This window comes from Artemia franciscana, unplaced genomic scaffold, assembly GCF_032884065.1.
Source record: "Artemia franciscana unplaced genomic scaffold, ASM3288406v1 PGA_scaffold_23, whole genome shotgun sequence".
NCBI classification, from domain to species: Eukaryota; Metazoa; Arthropoda; class Branchiopoda; order Anostraca; family Artemiidae; genus Artemia; species Artemia franciscana.
Genome location: NW_027062649.1, coordinates 1,110,749 through 1,130,949, shown reverse-complemented (window position 1 = coordinate 1,130,949; position 20,201 = coordinate 1,110,749). Strand labels below are relative to the sequence as shown.

At 33.9% G+C, this 20,201-nt stretch overlaps 1 protein-coding gene across 1 annotated transcript in view; it reads right to left on the bottom strand.

The window, feature by feature from the left end:
- The window catches only part of LOC136041464 (unconventional myosin ID-like), a gene marked incomplete at its 5' end in the record, with an annotated part of 92,942 nt that overhangs the window by 47,928 nt on the left and 24,813 nt on the right, over positions 1-20,201 (bottom strand). Inside the window, 2 exon segments of the mRNA XM_065726149.1 lie at positions 7,790-7,993; positions 18,157-18,372. Of these exon segments, the coding sequence (XP_065582221.1) occupies positions 7,790-7,993; positions 18,157-18,372 (420 nt within the window).

Here is a 20,201-nt window from a genome sequence, read left to right as displayed (position 1 = left end):
ATAACCCCGTATTATATATCTTATCTCTTTAAACTAGAAATGATTGTATATTGATGTATTTTAATCGATAATAGCTCCATTTTTTTTTGGAAAATTAGCATCGTTAAGAGCCTTACTTTTGGGGGAAAAAAATCATATGAGCACCGTCATATTTATGAGCAAATCTTAAGAGCACAAATACGTCATTTCCGGCTCAAGAGTGGTAGTACCAATTTTAGTATCTTTGACGGATGCAAAATTACACAAGGAACACAGCCAAGCATGTTAGGTTACGATTCTTAAATTGTTGAATATTACATGTCTGAGGAAGGATATATATATATATATATATATATATATATATATATATATATATATATATATATATATATATATATATATATATATATATATATATATATATATATATATATATATATATATATATATATATATATATATATATACGTTGATTGTGCTTCTTTCTATGATTCCTGGGCAACATCGAGACATGTTGTATTGTCATTTGCTACAAAATATTGGCTCAGAAATTCAGGTTCCATTTTATTTATTTTTGATGGTGTAGTCACTAAAACTAAAAAATCCCAAATAGACATTCAGACACTGGAGGATGGGGGAATTTCACCTTGTGCCTTCAAAAAAATGCTTTTTATTTTCCTACAGTTTCTTATTTTTTCCAAACAATCAGATATTTGTGTGCGCTTTTTGATCCATGCGGCATTACTTCCTCTGCTATTGTTAAGCTCAATATATACTTTTTTGATCCTTTTAAATCTATCTCAGAATTTTGAATCGATAGCAAATTGGTTCTACACAGGGTAAAATCATAGCTTGGTGCCACAAAATCTCAGAAAATGCAGCTTTCCCTTGACACAATGTTATTAGTCACTTGAAAAGGAAACTACAGCTTTTAATTTCCGTTCGAATGGGCCCTCTTCCTATCTCCTAGGACATCCAGTTCCATACGATCACCACTGAAAAATACAAACAAATAAAAATGCATCTGGAATCTTTCTTCGACAAAAAAAAATGCAAAACTTCACATTATTGTAGATAGGAGTTTGAAACCTCCACAGTAGAGTTTTCTGATATGCTGAATCTAGTAGTATGATTTTCATTAAAATCCCTTGCCTTTTTGTTGGATGTTTCCATCCTTTTTCAAAGTCAGGCAGATTTTCTCAGGCTTGTAGCTTCTAATGTGTGACGTTGAACCTTATGAATTTTAGATATTTGGAATCAGAATAAAAAGCGAATTCTTTTAACGCATTAATTATTGTCAAATTTCCCCTTTTTTAGAGTTTCGGTCACTATTGGCCCGAGTCACTCCTTTTTCGTTTTTTTTCTGTCACACAAAAGCAAATTGTAACTCAGGTCATTATTTAGAAATGGGCGAACCAAAAACCATGGTAAAAAAAAAAGATTAAAAGAATAAAGGTAAAGATTATAGGCAAAGGTAAAAGGTAAAAGGTAAAAAGATCAAATACTTCTAAAAAAATTAAAATTAGTTGCAGTATTAGTGTTTTAGTGTCGGGAATGGTGAAAGCAAATACTATTTCCAAGGTTTTCGTTGTGACACTTTCACTTTTATAACTTTTACACCCTCTCTCAATTCAATTAAATTCATCACTATTATTTACAGAGGTCTCAACTGGTGAACCAGAAAGTTTTTTTTTTTTTGTCACTGAGATAAAAACTTTTAGCGGTATTCTTAGTTTAGTATAGTAAATAGTAAAAAAAAAAAAGTATATTTCCAAATCAGATGTCCATGTTAGTATGATATTTTTTAATTACTAGAAAAATAAGGAATATGTGCAGGCTCACATAAATCACAGAGAGTACTATCATAAGAAAACACATTCACTCATAATATCTGTTATTTTTAAGTTTGGCTTGTTTATTTATTTTAATGTCGGATTGATTTACTCGCTCATGGTAATTGTTGCTGATTTTCCTCTGACTTAATATATGTTTTATTTTTCTTCTTGTTTTAGAATTAAAACTACTCTTGACTAAACTTTGAAACATGTAATAAAATTGTTTAAATTAATAATTACGAAAAACAGATTTAAAAAAAACTATTTTCAATCAATACCTTTCATAAATCTGCTGATAGGTAGGTAATTTGCACCTTGCTTGAAGCATAATCAGGGCACGTTTTTAGCCTTTATTATTCTAAACATAAAGTAGGACTTGCCCCCCCCCTCCAGAGTGTTGTAAAACATTAGTCATATTGCACCTTGTTATAGCTGGAATCATGCAACAGTTTTCACGACTTGAGAATATGATGAAATATATTCCTATTTCTCCACTACCACCACCCCTCCAACAAAATATTGACTCTAGAATAAAACATAAAACAGCTAAAATCAATTCAATAATAATAATAAATAATTTAGTTGGGTAAAATTCTAGTTAATTGACTTCTTGCTATCTCGGAAAGGGTTTAGGTTAGGAAAATGAAACTTTCAGGGGTGTGTCTACAGGCTAAAGTATGTCCCAGGAAGGCATTTTAAAGTACCCACCTCCACTCCTTCTCCCACTAGAGGGCCCTGAAATTTGCCTACATGACAGGTCCTACCTATTGAAATTTTGACAAAACAATATTTTACCTTAATTTTCAGTTACTAGTTGTTTTTTCTCTGCCTTTAGTTCTGAAAATGCAATTCCTGTTATTTGAGTAGAATTTTGAGCCATATCAATGTTTTTTTTTTCAAAATTTAGGAAATGTATTTGCATATCTTTAAAACCTTATAAAATGGAATTGATTGAAGTTATGAAGCTGAAAACAATTTTGTTGTACTTCAATTAAGTAGAAGATTGCAAGGTTTCACTTTTATAAGACACATATTTTTAAAGGTCATCAAAGGTCAGGGCCCTCTAGAGGGAGAAGAAGTGGAGGTAGTTGCTTCAAAATACCTTCCCGGGACATACTTTAGTCTGTAGATTCATCCCTGAAAGTTTCATTTTCCTAACCTAAACTCTTTCTGAGATAGCAAGAAGTCAATTAACTAGAATTTTACCTTTATTTGTACAAAAACAAAGAAAGGACAAAACGAAAAAAACAACCAACTAGAGACGGCCCAAACATAATACTAAATACCTAAATACTTAAATACAATCCATTATCAAACAACGAAGAAACAGATGTATGGTTAAGTCCTATTCTCACGACTTTTCCCAGATTTAACATTTCCCCCAAATCCCTCCTTCTCATTACTACTATCCAGTTTGTTATTATCAATAAAACTTTCCCCGAAAATTATTTCTTAAGTTCTATCGGTTTACCGCATCCACAAAAAAATGTAAACGGTTCTGCCCAATAGCCCAACATACGGGACAAAAGTAGTATAGTGGTTCCCTGTCTAATTAAAAAAAAAAAAAAAAAAAAAAAAAAAAAAAAAAAAAAAAAAAAAAAAAAAAAAAAAAAAAACAACAACAACCTATACATAGGATTACAGCAGGGGCATAATTTGCTATCGGGCAGGAAATAGAGCTATCCCATCCCCCTTATTCAGGCTGAATATACTTAATTTAAGTATTACTTTGTTGTTTAACAATAATTAAATGTTTTACGCAGGAGGTTTTAGTAATAAAGAGATTTCGTATCTCTTTCTATATTATAAACAGCTGGGAAAAGCGATCAAAAAGCAATCAAAAAATGTTCCCCGTGTCTTGTTTATGTACAAATCGGAACTTTTTGATGCTTATGGATTAACAAACCGACAAACCAAGAGACAAAATTGGTTCCTATTTATTCCATAACTATGATAAAAGTTTGGCCGTGTTCCTTAAATATGGCACAGAAAAGAGAAAACCTAGACGATAATCCTTGGTTCTGTCTTCTAGATCAGTTCTGTGCAATGTTAAAACATAATTAGTGTTTTTTATTTATTTTTTTTTAATTTGGTGTAACCCGCTGCAGTGGTTTTCATCTCCATGGGTGATCCATCACCCTCTCGGCAAGTCACTGAGATAAAAGGTTTAATTTCTTCTAGATAGGCTAATAGAGGCTTTGTCGAGCTTCTTGTGGTATTCATGGTTTAATATCGTAAATAATGTAACCCAATATTGTATTGCTCATTTCGGTTTATGCTCAGTGGGGCTCCCTGGTTTGATACTGTAAATTATGCGTGATTAGTCGAGATCTCTATAATGAGACTGGAAAATTCGAGGGGCTGCCCACTTATCGGCACTTGGTGCATTTCAACACCCACATTGTCTGGTTCTGGATGAACCTTCGGACAAATATAGAAAAGGGTAGGGAAGGGGCAAGAAATTAATCTCTCATCTGCCCTAATTTAGAGTAGGCCTGGATAAGGGTGCTACGAGATGATACCTCTCTTCTTATTGCACAAAAGTATTTCTGACATTAATTTTAAAGCTTCATTTAACTAAACTGATTTGGTTCATATTTAATAAAATTATATACAATGATGGGTATGTGTAAAGCAGTCATCTAAATGGTTGAGTTTTTCGTTTCTTATATTCATATATACAAAGTTTCAATGTATTTAAACATGCGTATGATCCTACAATGTATTTAAACATCAGAGAATCTTATTATATATGCCATGATGGATTCAGCCGCGAAAAGGTCAAAAGTCAATCAGAATATCCATCCATGTGAACAATAATACCCCTCTTCGTCTTAATAAAAACTTACTAAAAAAAAACTAATATTCATCGAATATTTTTGAGTAAATATCCAAATTTTGTCCAAATTTTAATTATTAATAACAGTCTAATTCTTAAGCTGAAAAACTGGAAAAGCGAGACGCTACCAATCAACTTACAATCACTTATATATATATATATATATATATATATATATATATATATATATATATATATATATATATATATATATATATATATATATATATATATATATATATATATATACATATATATATATATATATATATATATAATTTAGCAGTGAAAAATCAGGTTTTTGTGGGGCCAGTAGCCCACATTATATCTTGGTTAAACCAGGGCATGATATGAAAAACGACTAGAAATTAAATAAAAAAAACAAGTTTTTCAATTGAAAGTAAGAAGCAAAACTAAAACTTAAAATGGAAAGAAAATTATTCCGTATTAGGGGGGCTGCCTCCTCCTTAACCCCTCGCTCTTTATGCTAATGTTTGACTTCGTAGCTCAATTCTTTAAGAGCGACTGCTGAAATTCACTGGCCATTGAATTAAGATAACAAGTTATTTTAAAGCATTAAAAAATTTAGTGCAATCAGAGAGGGACGGAGGAGAGGGCAGCTCCCCTCATGTAAGTAATAATTTCTGTTCGTTTTAAGTCTTAATGATGATCCTTACTTTCAACTGAAAAAAATTCTCTAATTCAGTTGCAATCTATACGAGCCATACTGAAGCTGCAGGCGGCATATAGCCCTTCAAGCTTTCCTACAAAGCCCATAGCCCTGACAAACGGTTTACTTATTGTTCATCATTGTTCAACAGTCACACATTATGCGTTTTGCAAACATTTATGTGCAGCCTACTAAACGAATCAGAAGTATGTATAATACTGTAAGAAGAATCAATAAACTATGACTACTCTAAACTCTGGGGAAGAAGGAGAGAGCACTACATAAAATACTAGAAAATTAAACTTGTATGGAGACACTTAAGGTTCAAAATAATAGAAGGGTCGGATCTCGGGGGAGGGGTGCGTCAGGGGGCGGCAAAGTCTATATTTACCCCCCCCCCCCCGAGAAAAAAAACTATATAAAGATACGATAAATTAGATGATGTGGCTCAGCCGAAACTTTCCGTTTTGAAACAACACAAAAAAAAAGAAATTAAATGGTAGACAGTCTATGCAAAGTTTTGAGCGATATGTAAAACTAGATAATTTTGACAGGGGTACGGGCGGGATTCCTCCTTCGTATATATCTACTGCAAATAAAAATGCGATGAAAAAGAAAAGGAATTAGAAAAGAATTATATTCTTTCCTAGCGTTGCCGAAAATTGTGCTATTTGAATACAACCGATATTCTAAAGAAAGAGGGATGAACAAAATACAAATAGCCATCTTTAATACCATTATTTATAATGCCAAACCGCCATTAAGGTATTATAAATCATAGTATTATTTAGTGTTGCTTCTTTTGGTTCCTGTCAATCTTAAGGGATACTAAGCGACGCGACGCTAAGCGACGTTAAGCGTCAATCTGACGCTAAGCGAGTTACTTGGTGACGTAGACCAGGAAAACCCTTTAGCTTTGAAACAGAGCAAAAGCGGGCAAATTTTACTTGGAAGGGATTCTTTTAGAGAAAACAATTGTAAACAATTAAATTTTGACTTGGAAAGAGGCAGGGGTTGAGGACCCCTTACTTTTTACGTGCCTCCCTGGAAATTATTGAAAAAAAAAACTCTAAAAAATATCAAACTTTTCCCGAAAAGCCCAAAGTATTATATTTTTTGAATACATTTGGTGTTCTAAAGAGAATCAAGGAGAAAAAACAAGCCACATCCAAAATCATTATATGAAATGCCCAAAGTACCGCCCAGGCATTAAAATAATGCTTTATTCTAACTTGCCACACTTTGCTGGTTCTTGTCAATCTTTGGAAGATGAGATTAGTGATTTGTTTGATGATAATTCCCAGCCATTCTCAAGTACTTCAGACATAACATGACGTGTTGAATTGGGATAATTCATAGTTGTTAAATATAAAGCTCTTACACATTAAAGTGGTGTTGGTGGAATGTTATAAAACTATCATACAATTCGCGACTTATTAGGGCGAAATTATCTAATTCTATATATAACCGAAATTTTGTGATCTTCTGCCATTGAGCCAGTGGCGGTTCTGGCCTCTCTTACGTCCTCAGTAAAATCTTGATTAGGGCCTTTTCCCCTGTCTCCCAAAAATTTTCAGGCCGAATTTTAACGAAATGTTCATTTATTAACAAAAAAAATTTCAATTTATTAATTAATCAATAATTTATTTGTCTATTATTATTATTTTAATTCAATTGTTATTATTAGTTTTTTAATTTGTTTTTATTTATTACATAATTAGTAATTCATAAATGATTTTCATTTATTAAATGAACCCTCTGCTTTATTTCAATAAAAACAAAGTTCAAAAATTAGAAAATGATTATAACTCTTAGATTATTTATGTGAAATTTTGCGCCAATAAAATTTTTGCGCCCAGGGCAACTGCCCCCGTTTTCCCTCCCCTAAAACCGCCTCTGCATTCACCATAATTTTTCCACATTGTCAAATGCTCTATGCGGGGACTCGGTGAAACCCTCTAATTGCTTAGCAATAGAAAACAAATTATCTTATCCTAGTTATTTGTTTTCAATGGCATTAAAATCCGGAAAAGAACATTGAGCTGATGCAATTTTATCAACGATCCGAAAGAGATCGGATCGGATAGGAGATCGGAAAGAGATCGGATAGGAGTTCGAAAAGGATCGTTAAAAATCTTTGATCGCGTGTTTCTCAGGATGAGTTATAGAGCGGTATGAGAATCTCGCTCTCAGTTCGCCAAAAATTGTTTTGAAGTATGTTATCAAGCAATCTACTTGAGTTCAATCTATAATGCTTTACTGTGGATAATTCATTTTTTATTACTATCATATTGCAAGGCCTGTGGACTAAACACAGGGAAGGGCTTAGAATTATCCTTATTCCCTATAACTTTCCCGATGATACGCTATGATCTAGGCCCACTAAAAACAAACTTTTGGACTAAGAGGATCGAAAAACCCATTCTATCTATCAGTTAATCACTTCATCAGTAAACAAATGTATACCTTCGCAAAAGCGTCTCTCCCATAAATAGCCTCTGATGACGTATGTCCCTTATGAAGGACTTCTCCCCCAGCTGCAATTACACGATGAGACAGAGCCTTATTAAGAGCTTCTTTTTCAATATTCAACAATGTTGCAACTTTTGTCAGCGTTGTCGTGTCTTTTATTTGTGTCCTGTCACCGTCTGTTTTGAAGTCAACGTTGCCCTGAAAAAATGGATGAAAATCATTAATGAGCCAGTTTCTTTCTCACGTCCTCAGTCATACTTGGCGCGACAACCGCACTGACATACGTTGGCACGTATTCTGGCCTTTTTTTAATTTAATTTCTACGTTTACTCGCTTCTGGTAATATATTTAGCAACATTTCAAGTTTCTTGAATGTTGGCCTTCGTCTAGAATCCATTTCCAGAACATTTCAGTCAGGAAAGAGCTATCCCCCCAAAAAATATTCGGAACATACTTCTCAATTTTATAAAAACGTAGTTTTTATTTTCCAAAAACATATTTTTACTAGATCATACTGAACCTACGTACCAAAACTGAAATGGTTAAAAAAAAAAAAATGAATTGTAAAACTCCCTTAATGAGAGGAAGCGAGGATTCTTAAATGAGTTAGGTATAAAGAACAGACGGAAAAGGTAAGCAGCGTCATGAAATAATACAGGCTTTGCATGCACTTTTTATAAGAATTCAATAAAAACAGCCAAATGGTTACAATGGCAAGTACAAACATACGAATATAATATATAGCTATCGAAAGGACAAATAGTATAATATTAAAAATTATAAATATTTCATATAATAAAATTTATAATTTATATATATATATATATATATATATATATATATATATATATATATATATATATATATATATATATATATATATATATATATATATATACATATTCTAAGTTATAAGTATAAATTATAAATACTAAAGAAACTACAAAAGAACTTTTATTACCACCTCACTGAAAAAATACTATACTACATTAAAATAATTTGCAGATCAAAGTTGAGTATTAACTGAATGAGCATCCACGGTTTACATTTTGCAGTTGTTATTTACTTCGTCAAGAAAGCAAAATAAAAAAAAAATATAAAAAAAAGGTAGAACACACACAAATGTGTAGCTTAAAGTACCGAATTTGGAATTCTTACCCATTCCTTTTGTCCAAAGTAAAATACACAACTGAAATTGCCAAGAATACCAAAATAACAAGTGTTTTAATACTTATTGAATTTTTCTAAACACGAGTTCATTGGTTGGAAGGATGTTTCAGCCTCCATTAACCCATCAACTGAGTTTAGTCAGTCCCCCTAAAAACATAAAACAGCCCCCTAAAAATTCTTTAATTCATGCGCCTACCGCTTTGAATTTGTATGCCAATATGTTATTCATAACTCCAAAATGATTATTCTTCTCAACTGAACAACAACAAGGAAGAGACGGCGCAGAGACAGAGATTTAATATTTCAAAAATAATGAAATTGACCTGTTTGTTTGAGTGACTTACATGGAAGCTTACTCAATCATATGTATCCTAAAGAATTAGAAAAAAAATGAAAATTCAATATTCATTGAAAAGACCTCCTTATGCAGTTACGCAGTTTTTGGCACTAGCAGGCGTCAAATCAAAAGCAAAGAAACTGGATGGAAAATCAGCAAAAGTACGCCAGAAGCATATGAATAAGCTAAAAAGAAGCCAAAGTAATAAAAATAAGCTAAAAATATATGCCACCAAACAACAAAGGTGTAGCTTCCATTTGAAGGCGTAGCTGTCTTTGGTAATCAAGATATCAATAGTCTTTGAATTTTACGAACAAGAAGCGTTGTAGCTAATTAGTTTTCGCTTATTTATTTTCCCAATTCAACGTGGCAACACAGTCGAAAATATAACACTGCCCTAAAATCTTCACAATTTCGAAACGACTAAAAGAGATATCTTAGCAAATAGCGGTTTTCAGAAATGAATAGACCGAAGATGAGCCCAGAAGCAAATATAGTCTTGTAGTTCCTGGAGGCCAATTACTAGGGGTTCTATGATTGGGAAAGTGTTTGAGTTGTGTTTGAAGGATCTTCTTGAAATTCTTGACACTGGTTCTAATCAAGTTGGTTTCAAGAGAGGTTTGGGATGTGACCATGCCCATGCATCTTTCGGCAAAGTTATTGAAGAAGCGAGAATCTCTGGTCAACCGCTATACGCCCTCTTGATTGATATCAAAGGGGCCTTTGATAACATTTCTCATGCATCCGCTCTGCTCACTTTAATCCATGCTGGATTGCCCCTAGCTGTCATACGAGTCCTTCGCTCTTGGTATTCTGGTTTAAAGATCCGTATCTGTCCGAGTTCGTCTTCATCTCAGTCCAAATTAATTCAAGTGGGTAGAGGAATTAGACAAGGAGGAATTATTTCTCCTTATATATTCAATTCTTGTTTAGCTACTGCCCTTAATTCTCTTTCCTGCTCGTTTGTTTCATTATCTCGAAATCTGTCGTACATTGCATATACTGATGACATTATCCTTCTAAGCCGGTCCAAGTCTAGTCTTGTTTCTAATTTTAATATTTTAATTAATTGTTTAAAAGGTTTGGGCCTTTCTATCAGTTTTGAAAAATGTCAATTTTTTGTTGTAAATTGTTTAGAGGATAATGCCAGGGCGACTCACGATTGCGGCAATGGTGTTATTTTTCAGTCGTCGCCAATAGTCACCTATTTGGGATTACCTTATGCTGCTTCGAAAAGAGATTTCAAACCAGTCCTAGTTCAGCATGTTCAGATGAAACTACGCAAGGCATTTGGTCTTTTAATTCGTTTTCGGGGTCTTTACCGTCGGGACGTCCTTGGTCGTATGTATAGCGCTGTTGCTCTGCCTCACGTATTGTTCCCGTCCCTCCTCTTCCGAAATTTCAGACCTTCTGATCTTTCGCCCATTAAAGTTGCTTATTTTAAATTTTGTAAATTTTTACTTGGTTTCCCCCTTTCTTTTAGTAACACTGAGATTGTTTTAAAGCTTAATGTGAAGGATCCTGTAGTCTGTATAAAGAAAAAATATAAAACATTTGAAGATAGGCGAAAATTAGCCTTTTAGGCCACAATTTATTTCCGTTTTTTAGTAACAGTTTTGGCTCTTCATGATTTATAGGCTAATCTATTTAGAAAGTTTTTTTTTTTTTTTTTTTTTTTTTTTTTTAAGTGTTGGATCAATATTTGATAGGTTTTGATTGTAAGTGTTATCAGTTGTTTTTTTCTTTTTATTATATTGTAGCGTACAACTCATTTTTTTTTAGGGAAATAAAGAAAATAAATAAATAAATAAATAAATAAATATATATATATATATATATATATATATATATATATATATATATATATATATATATATATATATATATATTATATATATATATATATGTATTTATATTTGTATACATATATATAAATGTATATATATATATATATATATATATATATATATATATATATATATATATATATATATATATATATATATATAAATATATATATATATATATATATATATATATATATATATATATATATATATATATATATATATATATATATATATATCTTGACGTCCTTTAAACAACTAAGAATAAAGCAGCAAACGGTACATTTTATTCTTCTTCTTTTTTATAGTTACTACAATCCATAAAAAAGAGTCACCACCACCTGCTCATAAGACAACAAAACAATATTTGAAGCATACAAATAATTAAACTTGACTAATAGTTCTTTTCCGTGCTGAGCTTTTCACTTACTTCAAAGGGTATTTATTAAAGTTACTGAAACGTTAATTGTAACCCAAAGAAAAAAAAAAAAAAGATGCCCTTCAGTGCCTACCATCAGAAACGACGAACATAAGTGCACAAAGACATACTAAATTTGTTTATTTTTAAAGGAATTGCAGGAGGGTATTAAATGAATACTTTGAAGGGAGAAACAGGAAAAAGTATCAAGTAAAAGTGTCAAAAAGTAAAAGTAAGAAAAAGTATCTGGAGTACTTGATACATAAAAACAGCATACAAAGCTTACCCAAAAGTAAATATAATTGAAGATATGCTGAGTACTACATCCAGGACATTTTCTTGGCTTAAAAAGAACTTCTAAACGCAGTAAAACCCCAATTTTCGTGAGTCCCCCTCCTCCTCCCAACAACAATAAAATTCACAAAAAAATTTAGTTTCGCAGAAAATCTAGCACAAGAGCACCGTGGTACAGTATCTAATTCATAGGCGGGCGCAGGTGGCAATTTCAGAACCACAATCAACCCCCCAAACCCGCAATAAAACTATTTACCTGTACAGATTTTTCCATAATAAATGTCTGGATAAGGATTTGACCTAGTGTTTAACTAGACATTTTCCGCGAAAAAAATAACATGCAAAGTAAACCAAATCAATGTTGATTCGAAGGAATCCACAAAAGTGCGTCTTAGATGCAACGTATTGATTCGGGATTAGAAGATGCTTAGCACCACTGCTAATTATTCATATTTCTTATTTTAGAATATCAGACTGAGGGGCATATAAGTAACAAAATTGACAAATAAATCTCGTTTGAGGTTTCTTCAGGAAAATAGCAATATTAATGATAATGCTATTCGAAGCATTCAAGCAATATTAAAGAAAATGTACATGTATAGCTCTGAAACAGTACGAAAATATACATGCAAACAAATTGTCAGAATATCTTTCTTCGATTTTTTCTCGGTAAAGAAAAGGACTGTTAACTGTTAGACCTATAAAATTCTTGAAGGCATTTCGTTTCGCAATAAGAGGGATTTTGGTCTCTGCCGATAGATTCAATTTGTCGGGTAAAATTATCTCTACTGATCCGCTTTTCTGTTCACCTTAGGAAGTTGTTTATGGTATCCCTCAAGGATCAATTCTAGGGTTACTATTATTTTTCATTTGTATATGCTCTTACTTTTGCTAACCGTCCTAGCCGAGTGGTTAGCGCTCCGGACTTAAAATCCTGAGGTCAGGGTTCGAGTACTGGTGTCGCTGATTCTTTGGTTTGGGACGGGGTCAATGGTGTGACCCTATAAGCTTAGCCAGAGTCGACCTAGCTCTAAATGGTACCTGGAGAAATCTGGCGAAGAAATACTGGAAAGGTCGGATAATTTGCCACCACCCATGCATTGCAATCCAAGGCGAAGCCAAGAAATCAGGAGATCGGTACCAGCACAACACAGACATTAGTCAGCATGAGAAAAAAATTTTTTTAAGTAGAATAGCCAAGGCTCAGGTTTTTTTTTCACAGTTTAAAAAAAGTTTTAAAAAATATAAAAATAAGTCTACAAACCAAAATTAGAATATTTGAAAGTGCAGTGATGACAGTGGTCAACTATGCCTCCGAAGCATAGGCGCTCCGAAAAGCGGATAACGATTTACTAGATGTTTTCCAGAGAAATTGCCTACGGATTGTTCTGGGTACCCGTCTGACTGACAGTATTTCAAACAGTAGGCTGTACGAAAAGTGTGGTTCAATTCCGCTTTCTAGGGCTATAATGAAAGAAAAGTTGAGATGGCTAGGGCACGTTCTGCGGATAAAGGATGACAGATTGCCGAAGATTGTCTTTTTCGGGATACCGTCTAGGGCTAAACAGAAAGCAGGTTGTTCTCGTCTGGGGTGGGAGAAGGTCATAAAGAAAATTTAAAGGAAATGGGAACTTCCTGGGAGGGTGTAAAGAGGGAGGCTTTGAATAGATTGGGATGGAGGAGGATCGTGCGTAGCTATGTTGACCTAAGGTGGCTTGGTGCTGCGGTGAGTTGTTAGTAGTAGTAGTAGTAGTATACAAAAACTTGGAATTTTGCATATTTTTTTTTGCCAAAAGAAAGATCACGGATGTGTTTTTATTTGTTTTTTGTTTTGTTTTTCAAGGGGTGATGGCACGGAGCCAGTGATCCTAGAAGATCGGGAGAGGTCTCCTTTGATCGGAAATCAAAAGTTGTAGCGCCCTTTTCAAGTGACCAAAAATATTTGGGGACAACTTACCCCCTTCCCATGCCTCTTCTTTCCACAAAGACATCCGATCCAAATTTTAAGACAGCCATTTTATTATATATAATTGAAAGGTCCAATAACTATGGCTTAGGGACTGACAGGACCCCCATAGTCCCTGGGGAAAACGCTGTAAGTTACGCAATTTGTTCATTGTTCACGTATAGTATTTGTTATTGGGAAAAATTCGGAGATGTTTTTTTTTTGGGGGGGGGGGATTTTCTCCGGAAGAGGATTTTCAATCAGGGGAATTTTAATCGGAGAGGGAAGCTTCCGGGGGAATTTTCCAAGAGAAATTTGACACGTTGGGGTGGGTGGTTTCTCCGGTATGATTTTGAAAACACTCAGAAATTAAATAGAAAAAACAGGTCTTTTTTCAATCAAATTAAGGAGCAGTATTAAAACTTAAAACGAACAGAAATTATTCCATATATGAGGGGGGATAGCCCTTCCTCAACGCTGAAGTTTGAATTTTTGCTATAGTTTTTCAAGAAAGACTGCTCAGACACAAGCTCCGTTGAATTCGAATGAGAAATATTTTTAAAGAACTCAATAGCTTCAGCGTAAAGAGTAAGGATTGAGGAAGGGGCAGACACCCTTACTGGGAAGAGACAGTCGTTATCACCTATTTGCCAAGGTGAGATTTAATCCTGATTAGCTTCAGAAGGGTGTCACTTTTATTAGACTTTTAGTTCTGAAGAAGGAACATATTGCTACTTTTCCACGTGATAGTAAAGCGGACACTCTTTAAATTTCCCAACTCGCCCCTTCCCCTTGCATGTTACAAACCAAACGTTTTAATCGAAGATTAGATCAACAAAACTGCAAAATGGCGTGAAGTTTGAAACGGATGTAGATGGGTTCATTTTTTCAGCTTCTTCTTTTCTTTTTTTTTTCTTTTTTACCTTCAAGTAATCTTGTTTATGCAACTTAGAGCCTTTGGACCACTACAACCAACCTTTGCAATAATCAATCCAATAGACGGTTCCAATACTGTTAAAGAAAACACTACATAAAAAACTAAACTGCATTACGGCTAAGAAGAAAACTTCGTAGCTTGAGAAACAACTTAAGCAAATTAAACATCAGCGTGTCGAATTTCACATCTTTAAAATAAAGAACAGCACATGCATTCTTTATCGCTGCAGAAACATATTTTTTTCAGATATTCAATGATAAGCAGAACAATTGTTTCAGAGAAACAATTGTTCTCAAAAGTATAGCAACTTCAAAAAGACGCATAAGTTATAAATTATATTAAAAACATCATTGCATAGGATATTTTAGTAAAAATGGAGACATCAGGAAGGGACCATCAGGCACACCCGGTCAACTTATATCTTTTCCAATGAAAAAAAAGGAAAAACTTAGGTTATACATAACTAATCTTTAGCTTCAACTTAACTCATGGGAAAAGATCATATCCGAATCTGACGCATGCTGTGTTTAGAATTATTGATGTCAGAATAAAAAGCACAATAAGGTGTTCCTTTTTTGGGCATATTTAAAAGTCCAATTATGTTTATTTTTTTCAGTAATTCTAGCGACCGTAGTTTAGGCAGTGACCCATTCAAAGTCAACATTTAAAGTCAACATTTTAATACCTTAATAATGCTGATAATTTGGCAAGAGCTCACTGTATGCCAAATTAATAAGTCAAATTTGCTTACTAACTATGTATGCTTTAGATTACTAATTCTGTATTCAAATTATCCAGAGTAGCTCTAAGTCTAACAGGCAACGTTCCATCCAAATTTTTTTTGTCACTAACGCTAACGACTAAAATTTTGGATTCCCTAAGCTTAAATGCAGTAATGGGAAAACAAGTTTATTTTCCAAAAAAAAAATCCAGGTCTGGGGCAAAAAATCTATGGTAGCAGTAATCTAGAAGGAGGTATGTTTCACAACTAATATTTTTACAAGGGGAGCAGAACAACTGTTTTTTTTTGTTTTTTGTTGTTTTTTTGTGACCACTCAGCAGCTTTTTGTAAAATTAAAAGTTTAACAGACATCCAAGACATATAGCAAAAACAATCTGGTATAAAAAGCTGAAAATCAAACTGAAGGAATGTGCAAAAAGTAGTTGTATTACAACAAATTAGGTGCATAGGAAATATGAGTCGTGGGGGGAACGCAGGGTAGGAATCTTACCTCCCCTTAGCCAGCCGGCATATCTACTAATCTAGATAGAGCTTTGTTGATAACTCATTCCAGGATAATGACTTAAAAGTTCTTACACTTTATCTACACTTGACAAAAGTGGCAAAACGACCAGTGGCTAGGCGGTGACTGAAATTAGCAGTAGCAGGCCATTTTTTGTGCCTACTGCTCTTGGATACACCACATAAAGGTTGTCATCACTACCCCCTACTTCATGGGTAGTAACACAAATTAGAAATTTAATACCTAAATTTAATATTTAAAAATAGTTAAATACCCTAACTTGACTTTTTAAAAAGTAAGAAACAGAGAGCTCACGCAATTATTAACAAATATATTTTGTCAAACGCTAATTTGTTTCAGAATTTTTACTGAAAATACTACAGTTTGTTATTTTTAATTAGTATAAGTAAACTTAGAAATGAAACTACTCCTGATGCCCAAAATAAGTGGCAATTCTTTCATATGAAATTCCTTATCCAGACTGCAAATAGTTTCATAGATTTAATGTGATTTTTTACTTAAATGCTTACTTTTAGTCCTTAATTACTAAAAATACACTTATGTCTTTTTAAATCAATCCAACATATTGACAAATTGAAAATGAAATTTAAATTTGAAAATAATTTCGTCCGAATCTTACAATGCACATTACGTTAGCAAGTAATTAGCTTAAAAGGCGTGATTGAAAACTAGCTAAAAATAAGCTCACTCGATTATCAAATTAGACTATTGCCAAGTTATCTGAAAAACTGACTCATCAAAGATTATATTGATGATTATGATTATTTGATGATTATGACTCATCAAAGATTATTTATCCTGAGATGGAGCTAAATTATTTCTTTCTGGTGTTTATGTATATGAACCGTATTTGAAATCTTTGTTGAAATGTTTATTGCACATAGCACCTCATTCTGGCTTGATTTATGGTTGGTAATGGTCGGTGGACGACAGTTCGTTACTCTTTTCTGTTTTAGTGAGCATTTTTCATTTTATTATCTTTCTTGCACTCTCTCTCCTAGAGATAAACTCTTTCTCAGTCCCTGGATAGCCAGAGCCTTACCGGGGGAGCATGATGGTAATTTCTTCTAGTTTGTTCAAATTAGTTGTTGTTACTGAATAAATAAAATCGGAACTCCAAAATGAATTCTAAAGTAGCTAAAACTACAAGTACTATTACTACTACTATTAACTACTATAACTACTACTACTGCCTGAGGTCAACAGAGCTACGCATGCTCCTCTTCCATCCCAATATACTCAAAGCCTTCCTCTTTACATCTCCCAATAAGTTCCCATTCCCCTTAAATCTTTCTTTACGACATTATCACACCCCGTTCGGGACGACCCGGTTTTCGTTTGGCCCTAGACGGGAAGTAGTGAAAAACCAAGTTTAAAAGAACTACTGTGTAATTCAAAAGGCACTGGCCTAATTTGCTGCAATTGGAAATTTCTGATAAAGACATATAGAATAAAAACTAAAATTGATGGCAAAGTCAAGGGCGAGTGAAATGGAGAAACCATTTATTTTCCAGTAACACCCTAATGACTGAAGGAATGACCAACAACAACAATTTTCCAGAGAATACTAGTATATGTGGCACCATTAATTACAGTTAAGTTTTATTTCTTTCTTGTTTTGAGATGGGCTATGTTTGCTATGTTTAGTTGTAGGACGTATTAGGAGAGTAAATCGTTACACAAGCGTTTCAGAAGGCAATCAGACCAAGATCATAATATAAAAAGCAATTTATAATTTGCTATACACTTACCTATCTGGAAGTATAACCAGAGTATAAGGTGATGAATCCTGATTTCACAACAGAAAGGACAGTCTCCTTTCCAAAGGTAAGACATCAGCAACAATTACCCAGGTAGCTCTAGTTATCTAGCAGCGTTTATTGGAGTAAAGGACAACAACGAACCCTCTCATTTTGTTCCCAACTTACTTGGAAGGTTCGTTTCATTTTTACAAATCAGTTAGGTTCCCCCTATTCAGTTGCAGAAAGACTAGAGAAAATTTTTTTTATGTAATCTTTCAGAAGTACAAGTACACAATTTTGTAGCGAAACAAGCAATTGATCACTTCTAGTAAATCAAACTAGTTGGAAGTAGATCGAGAGCATAAGGTGACGGCACATTTTTTGACACTATTAATAGTCTACTTACCAAATGCAGCACGGCAGCAACAACTCTCCAGATGGTATCTATGGCATCTTGTGGAAAACCCATTGTTTTAAATGCAGACTGAACGCTCTTGTAATCAGCTCTGTCACTAATGCTGTCAACTTTCGAGACACCACCCTGACGTACATAGTGATAGTGATTAGGATCTCTTGTTAGTTGAAATTTCGACAACTCCGGATCAGGACAACCAAGAAGTAGCTTGAAAATAAAAAGTCAGTGTTAGCATGGTAAGGCATTGACTTTTGAGTTGTACCAGTAAATAATAATAATAATAATTTATTTATCACCCACTTCACAAAACAGAGGTTAAGTGGAGTAAAATACAAAAGAAAAACAGCAAAAGTAATACAAAAAAACAAATTTAATCACATACAGAAAAAAGACGGATAAGGCGATGAAAACATCCTAGCCTATAAAGCGCTTCAATAGCTAGCTTCGCAGATAATTTTTCGAAAGCACCACTAATATCTGTCGCACAATACTTTTTAACCAGTTTTGTATTCCGGTAAGAACGAGGTAGATATAAAAGAAATTTGCAGTACCGGTAATAATTTATGCGAATACGTTTTAGATCACCAGTCTACAGAAGTGGCCTAATACCAGAACAGAAGAGCACAGAATGATCACAAAAATTTGAGTAAAGCCGAGTTAGCGCTCTTCTCCTAGAGTGTCCACGATTTGCTACAATCTTAGAGTAACCGAGCCTCAGCTTATCACTAATATCTTTGACAGCACGAGACCGGAGAGCATTCATAGAATCGCATACTGTTATACCAAGCCAACGAAACGATTTAACACGAGGAATACTAAAACCATCGCAGTATAGTGATTCTGAACAATCATTACCGTTGAAAACAAGAAACTCGCACTTGTCAATATTTAGGTACAGGACGATATCGCGGAAAGCAGAAGTAACTGACTTCACTGAACGGGCAAGACCAGACTCAGTTTGACTAATCAGAAGAAGGTCATCCGCATAAGCCAGATATGAGATATCAGATGGTCCTAGTAGGCACGTAGTCGATATTTTTGATAATACATTTTTAATACAAGCCTTAAAAATATACGGCGAAAGAACTCTCCCTTGTCTTACACCGCAACGAACAGGGATATGACCAAAATAAGAATTATCTAATGACTTAAGGCGAAGGTAAGAATGGGAGTACCAAAAACGAAGCACGTGAATTACCGACGGATTTACTCCTTTCTGGCATAATGCTGTCCATGCTTGAGTATGACAAATACTGTCAAATGCTTTAGACAAGTCTAGGGTTGCGAAATGAAGTACGCGACGAGTGCGATGGGCATCTTTTAATAAAGAAGTCAAAGCACGGTGAGCATGCTGACAGCCTAGCCCAGATCTAAAACCAAATTGATTATCATCATTTAGAGCAAGCTTAGTGATATAAGGTAGTAGGAGGTGTTCAAAAAGCTTGCTAAGAGTACAAGCTACCGTTATCGGCCTATAAGAACTACAAGAAACCGGATCTTTTCCTTTTTTTAGAAGTGACGTAACGCTACCGCATAGGAACGAATCGGGCACACACGAACTACTCAAACACATTTGAAAAAACAGTTGGAGATGAGATACCAGTTCAAAAGAATTCGGAACAAGATTCAAAACACTAATCCCATCAATATCCAAAGATTTTGATTTTAAACCCTTAATACCTTTAATAATAGCCCACTTTTCAACTGGAATCACATGTCTCTGACATAAACGTGACGGCAAATTTTTTTCAAGCAAACACGAGAAACGCTTATGCACTGCATAATTAACTTTCGAAAATATTTTTGAATAATGTTCGATCCAAGATGGACGAGATATAATATCACTAGAACTTGCATCCGGAAACTTGGCAGAATTTATCACTTTTCGCCACTCACTATTACTTTTCGGAAAAGTTTCACCGGAGTAACGAACGGCACGAAGATGCCGTTTATATTAGAGTTTCGTCTTTTGTTTTAGATCAAACACAGTACCCCGAGAAGGTCGACCACAGGCAGACCAGATTCTTAAACAGAAT